At 37.2% G+C, this 11,084-nt stretch overlaps 1 protein-coding gene across 1 annotated transcript; it reads left to right on the forward strand.

Annotated features, from left to right (window-relative positions):
* The first annotated feature begins 599 nt into the window (after positions 1 to 599).
* Positions 600 to 7,941, forward strand: LOC121906323 (sialic acid-binding Ig-like lectin 10). The gene is made up of 11 exons (XM_042425130.1): positions 600 to 657; positions 1,233 to 1,341; positions 1,785 to 2,174; positions 2,473 to 2,784; positions 2,984 to 3,253; positions 3,801 to 4,127; positions 4,640 to 4,921; positions 5,025 to 5,312; positions 5,495 to 5,606; positions 5,704 to 5,773; positions 6,362 to 7,941. Exons 2-11 carry the CDS (start codon positions 1,287 to 1,289, stop codon positions 6,755 to 6,757), a joined length of 2,502 nt encoding a protein of 833 aa, XP_042281064.1. The 5' UTR covers positions 600 to 657; positions 1,233 to 1,286; the 3' UTR covers positions 6,758 to 7,941.
* The last annotated feature ends 3,143 nt before the right edge of the window (positions 7,942 to 11,084 follow it).

The following is an 11,084-nucleotide window of genomic DNA, read 5'->3' on the forward strand; positions in this document are numbered from 1 at the left end:
TAATGTTGATTTGACCATCTTTACTCAACTGGCACTGCAGATATTAGCCAGTAGGATGGTCTATTTACAACAATACACAATATGTCTTGTACATGTTGTGCATTGTGCATTTTCTGTTATGTATTATTCAGTCTTGAAAGTGCAAATTTGTCATTAGTACATGTTGTGCATTGTTGAAGTGTTTTTCCTAAAAAGATGGTATGACATACAGTCAGACAGTATCAACACTTCAAAACAAATAGTCACAAAAAACATGTAGTTCAGTACATGTACTGGTTTCCGTTTCATCAAGATAAAAAGATTTTCTTTGGAAGAAAATTGCACATTTACACTACTTCCCTTTAAAAAGATTTCGCATTACTTAACAGTCACAGAGAACGTCTAATAAATCATTACAACAAAAACAACAAGCAATGTTTTTCTGTTATATATTATTCAGTCTTGAAAGTGCAAATTTGTCATTAGATATAAAAAATACATGTTGTGACAGTATAAGATTTTAACTGTATAAACGGTTGTCAGTCTCAGCAGAGGAGAAATGTTACTCAGTGGTGTGTGTGTAAACTTCCTGAAACTTCACTGTTGCAAAAAGAGGGGAGAAAACTCAGAAACACTCAGCAGAGACTGTGGAGAGAAGACCGTCAGAGACAGAAAGAGGTAAAACACAACATTGAACACATTTTTAAAACATCTCTTTACACTCTAAATTGGACTAATTGAAGTTTTCCTGACTTCCGAATGTAAATTCTTTTCTAATATCATAAAAAATGCATTTCCACATTCCTGGCTTTGCTGGTGAAACAAGGTGTAGGTAAAGCACAGCACAGTCCACCGTACTTTACTAAGGTGGACTGTGCTGGATAGAGAGTGCTTGGGGACGGGAGGATTAAAGATTGTATTTGTAACAGTTAGTGCATTCAATGAAGGATTGAGGGTCCCAAACCTTGTCAAGGGCCTTTAAATATGGCAGGGATTATAAATATTTATTGTTTAACAGTCATTATGTTTTTTATAAAGATTAGGATAGGACCTTTCTAGAACAGATGTCACAAAGTGTTTCACACTGAAAAATGTTTAGTGTAATCACAGCCCTGCGTAAAGTGTGTTAATCTTGCAACTGTGGAATAACTTAAGGTGCAACATCCTCTGTTAAGATCTGTGATGTCAGCTGTGGAGTTTCCTTTGCTTCATTTTCATCAACTGAACTTCCTGCACGTTTACTGCATTTTCAGTGTGAAAGCTGTCCTGTGGAGGGAGAGACCGACTGTCTCAAGTATTGAATTAGGATGTTTGTTCTCATCTGGGCGACTCTGCTCTTCTCTGTGAGAGGCAGCAATGCAGGTATAGATCTTTCTTGTCATCTTGTTTTGATGCCAGCATTAAGGATGTGAACAAAATAGTCAGCAATAATTTGCCAGAATAAATGTGTAAATATGTTTTCCTGAAGTGCTTCCAAATGATAAGTATTTTAGTTTTTTCCTCCCTGAATTCACCAGCTGATTAGTAGCATTACTCACAGCATCTAGTGACTTAGTTTGAAACTCTGTGATATATTATTGAAATGAATCTTTTGTTTACCAAAGAAAGGATGGATTAAGAAATAACATTAAATGCTGAACCTTATTTGGGTTGTCTGCTCAATGACGCTGACAACACAAGACAAGACATAGTTATATAAAACAGAAACATCATAGTTGTAGTATTCATAATTTATTAAATATAATTGGGCAATGTCATCTAAATATCTTCTGTCCCTGTTTTTCTCTTTCTATTTGCAATACCAGGTGCATCGGTGAACTGTCAGAATGGTGGATACTGTATCACTCTTACTGAAAGAGAAATAACAGCAGAGGCTGGACTCTGTGTTGTGATACCATGTTCCTTCACTACTGATTATGACTTCACAACCCAACATATAGTTTGGTACAAATGTGAACCAAGTAAAGACAGGTGTGAGGATTCTGACATAATATTCGACACAAACAAGAACAACATAAACCTTCAGACTGGGTTCAAAGGACGAGTGTCACTGTTGGAGTCTGACCTGAGTCAAAAGAACTGCAGCATCGTCATCAATGACCTCACTGCTTCAGATTCTGGATCATATCAACTCAGAGTTAATGCGAGGACGGGCGGATTTACATTCCTTTCAAGAGCAACTGTCTCTGTTAAAGGTATGAAGACAAAGTAAATATGTACAGTCACTATGTTTATTGTTGTACCTCTGAACTGCACCAACATTTAAGGTTTATTTATGGTCTTAACTGGCCATGAAGTAATGTTTGGCATTACTCCACAGAGGCACTTGTCAGCCTCTGTGGGAGACCAGTAAGAACTGAAGCAGTTCTTGATATACTATAACTCCTACTCAACTCCCCCATTGAAATATCTGATTATTTTAGCTCAAATTTAAGTGAATGATGACCTTGAGGCTGCTGCTCTGATTCCACTCATGTACTTCTCTGCCATTAGATCTGAGTCAGAGGCCCAAAGTGATGATTCCTCCACTGACTGAGGGACAGCAGACCACACTGACCTGCACTGCTCCTGTTCTCTGCTCTGGATCTGTTCCTACAATCACCTGGACGTGGAGAGGAACAGGAGAGAACAACATTCAAATCACAGGAAACATCATGACTGAGAATCTGACTGCTGTCACACAGAGACACAGCTCAACTTTGACCTTTAACTCTTCAGCTGAACACCATGGCACCGATGTCACCTGTAAGGTCAGCTTCACAGGTGACACAACTACAGAGGAGACGGTGACTCTGAATGTGACCTGTAAGTAGCACATACTGTCCTGTGTTTTCTCAGTAATTTTTACTATCTAAAATGTTTGATAAGAGATGTTCCCTGAAGTCATTTCTGATGGTTTTCTAAAGCTTAGGTCTGAACTCTGTTAATTTTACATCATCAACAGCAGGAAAGTTTGGGATTCAAGGTGCTATAGCATTTTATAACACGTCCTTTTGTCTCATAGATGTGAAAGTCACTGGGAATACAAGTGTGAATGAGGGTGAGACCCTGAATCTGACCTGCAGTGTTGAAAGTTTCCTTCCATCTCTCATCATGTGGACCAAACTCTCCGACAAAAATGTGAAAAATGGAACAGAATCTAATCTGCAGAATTACACTGAAACAGCCACTCTTATCATCCCTAATGTGACAACAGAACATGCTGGAAAGTATATCTGTACAGCAAAACATTTGAACAACACCCTGACAAAAGAAGTCAACGTAACAGTGATATGTAAGTATACTGTATACTGCTCTTAGATAGTTGTTTTCTTCATTCAGGTAGCTGAAACTTGAAAATTAATGAGTTCAATCAGTGCAGAGAAAAACCTTTCCTAAAGTCCACCATATTCATCCTCGAAAACTTTCACAGCCCAATACCTTAAAATTAATAAGGGGCATTCTTATAGTCTGTGCTTTTTTCATTTAATTTGATGACTGCAGGATTTGCTTTAGTTTCTAATTTAGAAGTTTCAAATGCTCTGAGTTCATGGACCTATAGATGCATTGGAATGCTTCCAGGTGGTTCTCAGACTCACTGAATCCACATCTAAATTAAATAACTTGGGTTCTCTGTTAAAACCTCCCTTTTTTTTAATTTTTTGAGATGTTGGCGCTCCCCCAGTGGTGGTATCAAAAAATACATTTTTGCAGACAATGCATGTATCCAATTATGATATATATGTATTTTAAAATTTCAGTATTAACAACTATTAATAAGTCAGTAGTCTTTCAGAAATCTTATCTTAAACTCTAAGATTTTATTTTAAACTCTTCCACAGATATAAAGAAACCTGGAATCACTGGGGATGCAATTGTTAAGGAAGGGGACACTCTGAAACTGACCTGCAGTGTTGAAAGTTTCCCTCCGTCTCTCATCATGTGGACTAAACTCTCCAACAAAAATGTGAAGAATGGAACAGAAACTAATCTACCGAATGACACTTTAACTGACCCGAAGATCAGCACAGAAAGTGACCTGCAGATTGACACTGAAATAGCCACTGTTATTATCCCTAACGTGACAGCAGTACATGCTGGACAGTACATCTGTACAGCAAAACATTTGAACAACACCTTGATGGAAGAAGTTAACATAACAGTGATATGTAAGTAAACTGTATACTACTCTTAGACAGTTGTTTTCTTCATTCAGGTAGCTGTAACTTCAAAATCCATGAGTTAAAAAAAACCTTTCCTAAAGTTCGACATATTCATCCTGAATAACTTTCACAGCTTGACACTTCAAAATAAATATGGGGCCATCTTATGGTCTGTGCTTTTTAATTTCATTTTATGACTGCAGGACTTTTTATTTGTTTTAGTGTCTAATTTAGAAATTTCAAAAAATGCTCTGAGCACTTGGACATATAGAGGCATTGTGCATGCCTCCAGGTGGTTCACAGACTCACTCAACCCAAGTTGAGTGAGAATAAAATAACTTGGGTTGTCTGTTTAAGTGCTAAAGCGTTTTTGAGATGTTGGTGCCCTCCAGTGGTAATATCAAAAAATACATTTTTGCAGATGATACATGCATTCACAATACTTTTTTTTTTCAATTTAATTTCTTACAGAGAACTTATCTTAAATTCTAATATTTTATTTTAAATCCATCCCACAGATATGAAGAAACCTGGAATCACTGGGGATGCAATTGTTAAGGAAGGTGACACTCTGAATCTGACCTGCAGTGTTGAAAGTTTCCCTCCGTCCCTGATCACATGGACTAAACTTGACCTCAACACAAACCTACAAAATGGAATTGATGCTAACTTGCAGAACGACACTGGACTATCCACACTTATCATCACTAACGTGACAGCAGAACATTCTGGACGTTACATCTGTACAGCAAAACATGTGGACAGTACTCTGACTGTATATGTTGATGTAACTGTGACTTGTAAGTAGACTGTTCTCATCTTCTTGAAAAGGAAGTTTATGTTCACATTCTATATCAGCTTACTGTATGTTTGCTGTAATGTGATTCTGCTTGTGTGTTTAAGGGTTTGCAAAGATCCTAAATGGCTCTGGATGTGTGGCTCAGTCAACAGTTCTGACCTGTGGGTGTATCAGTCAGGGGGTTCCCTTACCCACCATTAAATGGCCACTGATGAAGAACCACAATGAGTACTCTGTCATTACCACTGTGTCAAACCACACAGTCAACAGCACCATCACCCTAACTGTAAAAGACCACAGTAACACTGCTGTTGAGTGTGTCAGCAGCAATGAAAATGGAGAAGCAAAAGAAAAACTCACCGTCATCCAAATGAACACGCCAGAACAAGAAAGTACGTGTTCTCAACTAAACCACTTCTGCTACTTTAGACCACTGCTTAATGACATTTTTATTACCTCTTTTTTTTTACTGTTACATTGCATTTGGGCAAGATGTCAAAAAGAAATAAGCTGTTGCATGTACAGTATACAGCATGTAAAACAATATTTTTTCTTGTGTTCCTTTTGAATCCAGGTCAATCCAGAAGTTTACTAAAAAATGTTTCATGGCTGGAAATCATCATTGCATTTTTGACTGGGGTATTTCTTTCAGCAACCCTTTGCTGTTTGGCAAAGAAATGCCATAGGTACCCTATTGATTCCATTAATTCATTCATTCTGGTTTTGTTTGTGGATAATCCTCATACAGACATGTAATTGCTATTTTAATTTATTCCTCTCCAGAGAAAAACAGAAGAGTTCTGGAAATCTGGATGGGACCCTGGAGATGGTGACCACCCAAGAGGATCCGCTGGTATCATTATTTATTCAGCATATATATATATTAGTTACTGATAACATTTTCTTCAAAATCACCTGTATATTACTGTAAATAGTTTAAGATTTATTGAATGACCTCAGTGTCCATTTATTCATTATTTACTGCTATTTTGAATGAATGCTGTAGTATTTAAGATGCATGAATATGTGTTTACCATTTCATTCAGACACACTTTATTCAACTTGAGTATAAATATGAAATGTAAATACTTTGATTTGATGGAAAAGACTGCTCTTTGAGGGATCTCTCAAGAAATAATACCCCCTGGAAAAACCCATACATGAACATTAAATCAAAGCAGATACAAATTGTGATGGATTACAACATCTCAGACAAGTTTCAAGACTTGCTTCAAACTTATTTTCAAACCATACAAAAAATAAATGCTTACCAGTTTTAGTGTTTAAGAGCTGAACATTAAAACATTTAAAAGATTATGGTATGACGTGGAAAAAAGCATTAGCATTAATGTAAATGTAAGATCTCATGCATAGTGTACACAATTTTGGGCTTGTAGCAGATGCTGACTGAGTCACATACTTTCTGCATTATACCTGATAGATACATGCTGGTCAAGCAGTGGAAGATGATCAGACTCACCACCAAGAGGCACCAAAAGATGGAGCTGAGGCGGTGGAGAAAGGAGCCCCTGATCTCGATGGTGGACCAAAAGACGCGGAGTACGCCAGCATTGACTTCTCCGTGTTGAAAAAAAGAAGTGCCAGGGGGGCAGCAAAGAAGCAAGAGACCACAGAGACAGAGTATGCTGAAATTAAGAGAGAGGAAAAAGTGGAAAGGCAAGACAGTGGCGGAGAGCCAGATGAAGTGTTGGAGTGCAAAGAGGAGGAGGCCGTGATAGTGGAGGATGAGGAGATAAAACATTGTGTGCCCGAAGAGGAGGAAGCAGAGGATGCTGCGCTGTATTCCAATGTGAAGGATATAATAGGTGAGATTTGAGGACTGTACAGCTTAGTGAAGTCACTTGAGGATTAAGTTTCTTCTGTTCATCAGACATGATTGATTGTCATTCTGATGTGTAAATGACAGTACTGTGTAAGCTTTCTACCACAGAGCAGTGATCTTCAAGAGCAAAATTCGACCTCAGGTAAACTGAAGTAATCAGGACACTTCACACCTTTACACTTTTTGGCTGATCAAATCCATCCATGCAACTAAAAATGGACTCGAAGTTGTACAGAATTTCCTTGTTGAAATGATATTATATACCTTTAACTAGGATAAGTACTGCATGTGCCCAAAGTGTCCCTGTAGTTTATTCAAGTGTCCCTTCTAGATGTCTCGTGTGCTTCTCTACTTCAGGCAAAATCAACCTGAAGCCTGAACCCTGTTTAAGAACCCTGTTTTTAACTAGCAGCTTGGCTCTATGGATGGCAGTGTGAGTCTGTCAGTCTTACAGCTGGTTGGTCCACCACTTTGGTCCAGACTGAAATATCTCAACCTCTGGATGGATTGCATGACATTTTGTAAAGTCATTCATGATTCTCATAGAAGAGGGAACGTCATACTAAGAAGCTGTAACCTTTGAAAATACCCACTGGATTTGCCAAACTTAGACTGCAGAAGCCTCTTATTAGCTTCAGCTGAACTTTGGAAGCAAATTTTTGGTCAGAATAAAGACTGTACATTTTGATCCCCTTCTCCTGAATTATGATCTCTAACACTGAGGAGTGGCTCTCTTCAGGGCCAGTATGGACAGAAGGAATATTTTCAGCAAACAAACATGGTTTTAATGTACATACAGTATGGGGTATTGTTTCAAGACAGACTTGATAAATGTGTAACTATCCTCTAAAGTGGTGTGAATTTGCATGAATGTTAAATAGAAGTTTTCCTCTAATAATTTCCAGAAATTAATGATGATTACATTTCAGTTGCAATAGTTCTTGCAAAGATATTTAGATTTTAATTAAATTTAACTTTTAAAGTTAAAATATTTGGACCTTATTTGTATCTATAGCACTGGTACTGTTGTTGAACAAGATAGAAACAGAGACGATAGATTACTTCCCCTTTTAAAAATGTGTTGCAAGAATCATCCAGGCTCACAGTGGCCAGAGTGAGTATGTTTTTAATATAAAATACATCTGTTTTTGTTGTGAATTTAAATGGTGAATTGTCTGTAGCAACAAAGCCTTTCTTACTTCTGGTAACTGATAAAGACAAATTTGTAGACAGTTCTTACTTAAAATACTTATAATCTAACTCCTTAATGTGCGAACAGGAAGGTATTCGAGAGAATACAATGATACCATTAAATGAATAATCACTTCAGTGACTTTTCTGAGAACAGAACTCACAGATATTGTACAATAAACCATAAAACCATGAACCATAACAACGGACTGTCACAAATATATTTTCTTTCTAATAGGCTGCATCCAATTGGAAAGAATACAGATACTTCTTGAATATGCAATTATTGAATGCATTCAATCAATGACAGAAGTTGTCATTTTTGACTATCTCTTACAATTGACCATCATTATTTAACTGACACTACAGATAACCATTAATACAGCCCATTCAAAGTCATGCACATCCCACTATGCGCATAATGTATGATGCATCACGATGTAGAAGGTAACTGAAAATAAAGTGTATTGTTGTATTGTAGTTTATCGTTTCTTTCATTTTTCAATGTTAAAGTTGCATGTTAAAAAATATTTTATTATCAATGCATGTCTATGTTTGGTTTGCAGTGGAACAAAACAAAAAAGTTGTGAAAATAACTGAATTCATGCTTATTCTACAAAGACATTATCACTCATGCAGCCAGTTAAAAAGTCAAAAATTACTCACGCTGCTTTTTTGTGCCACTGTGTGCATCACATTGAACATGGAAAACAGAAGGAAAACTGGAGAAGTTTCTGAAGACATTAGAAAAAGAGGTTATAGCCAGGCATGGTCAACATAAAGGTTACAAGACCATCTATCAAGAGCTTGACGTTCCTGTGACCACTGTTGCCAATATTAATAAGAAGTTTAAGACCCATGGAACTGTAGCCAACATCGCTGGACATGGTCACACGAGGAAAACAACCCTATGTTTACAGCAGAAAAAATGAAGCCTCCAAAGAAAAGAACACTATGCCTACCGTGAAACATGGTGGAGACTCAGTGGTGTTTTTGGGTTGCTTTGCTGCCTCAGGCACTGGGTGCAGGGCATGAGTCTGTGCAGGGCACAATGAAATCAGAAGACTATCAAGACATTTTGGAGCAAAACATACAGCCCAATGTCAGAAAGCTGTGTCTTAGTCACAGGTCACGGCTCTAGCAGAATAATGATCCCAAATATACATCAAAAAGAGTGGATGAGAAGAGTGGACCGTTCTAAAGTGGCCTGTTATGAGTCCTGATCTGAATCCCATTGAACATCTGTGGAAAAAGCTGAAAATTGTAATTGGGAGACGGTACTCATCAAACCTGGGAGAAATGGAGCAGTTTGCTCAAGAAGAGTGGGCCGAACTACCAGTGGAGAAGTGTAGAAACCTTATTTAGAGATACAGATAGCGCTTGACTGCAGTTGTTGCCACCAAAGGCTGTGCTATGTAAAAGAAAACTGAATCACAGGTTATCATTTGATGTATTTCTTCAATATATCATACATGTTTCAGACAGTGTTTAAGTTCAGTTTAGTGTTAGTTAGTGTTTCACACATGTTCTAAATTCCTCTGTGCTATATCTATTCTAAACTTAGTTCTTTGCTGTGTAAGATGAGGCAGTTGTGTGTTTAACAGTTAAGTCTATTCTGTTATACCCTTACCTGAGCCAGTGATAAGATAAACTGTAGTTATGTAGATGTTTATGTGTAAAACTGATAAGCTTTAGAGGAAAGTGTGGTTTGTCCTTAATTTAATATAGTAGTGATGTTATTTTGTGATGCTACTTGGTGCATGCTTATGTACTGTCATATATAGTCGTGAAGAAAGACTGTTCCTAGGTTAGCTGAACTTTTGACTTATGTTTCTATCTGAGGGTTGGTTGCTGACCTCTAAGGTTAGTAAGCAGATGTCATAAATTCTGTACAAGTAGTATTTAAGGGACTGGTTAAGTGCCAACCTTTCAGACAAAGAAAAGATAGCTAGGTGGTATGTATCTTTGTCTCCAGAACTATGATGCATTATACTTCTGATTGTATTATTTGATTACATTATTTCATAACCTGACAATGCTCTCTTGTGTGTTTATTGAGTGATCAGCAATTTCCCATTACAGCTACAAAATATTAAGTCAAGGGGTCCAATATTTTTGGTCATGCCATTTTCATTTGTTTTATTGTATTAAATAATATGTTAAGTTGTAAATAGAAAGCAACGTTTCAGTTATATTCAATGTGAAATAAAGAATGATGGATAACATATACTTCTGTCAGTTTCAACTTAATACAGAGAAAATTTAGTTTTTTTAAAAAAAGGTACCAAGGAAGGGTAGCAATATTATTGGCCACGTCTGTATATATACATCACTGTGTCTGTGACAGATCACAGCAACACCACTATCAAGTGTGTCAGCAGCAATTATATTGGTAAAGCAGAAGTGAGGGAACACTTTTCAATGTAATGCACTGCAGTACACCACCACCACCCTCTACGACCTCAGTAATAAACATAAAGTAAAATTATCACCTTTCTGACAATGTCAAGAAGAACTGAAAATGTATAAGCTTTGTACAAGTATAATTCATGGGAGAGTGCACGGTGTATGCACATTCAAGTGTGTAATATTTCATGAACGTGATATTTCTAGAGTGATTAAAATGCATTGTACAGTTTGCTGCTTTCTTTTATTTATATTTCATTGACTTCAATTTATGCAGGTGAAGTAAACTAAGGACACATTATTTATCAATACTTTCCCAAAACACTCACACCTAAAGGTAGACTGATAAATGGTTTAAACATTCTGTCAAAGTCATCATGTTTTCATCGAGTTTCTTTGAATTGGTGAAACAGCGCCCCTCTGGGTTGCAACAGCTGACATGTGTAAGTCAATCTGTGTGGTGAAAGGAGGGTACTGCGCTACTTTAGAAGCAGTCAGGTCAAGTCTTCTGAAGGCAGCAGGTGAAGTTGGCATCTCTTGATTGATAACTTCACGCCGCTGTGGATGGCCAGGAAGCCTTTATTTTAATCACAATGTAGTTAACAGATAGCAATATAATTCAAATGAAACAATTAGCCAGCCTAGTTGCAGTGATGAAAGAAGTTTTCAGATAAGTGACAGTATGTACAGTAAGTATCATCAGCAAAATGCACTGGAAGTATCA

This window comes from Thunnus maccoyii, chromosome 10 (genome assembly GCF_910596095.1).
Source record: "Thunnus maccoyii chromosome 10, fThuMac1.1, whole genome shotgun sequence".
NCBI lineage: Eukaryota > Metazoa > Chordata > Actinopteri > Scombriformes > Scombridae > Thunnus > Thunnus maccoyii.

Bases quoted from the DNA above. Each gene is read 5' to 3' on its own strand.
- LOC121906323 (XM_042425130.1), top strand. From the start codon at position 1,287: ATGTTTGTTCTCATCTGGGCGACTCTGCTCTTCTCTGTGAGAGGCAGC. The intron at 1,342-1,784 runs GTATAGATCTTT...TTGCAATACCAG, and splicing joins TGTGAGAGGCAGCAATGCAG to GTGCATCGGTGAACTGTCAG. The intron at 5,774-6,361 runs GTATCATTATTT...TATACCTGATAG, and splicing joins CCACCCAAGAGGATCCGCTG to ATACATGCTGGTCAAGCAGT.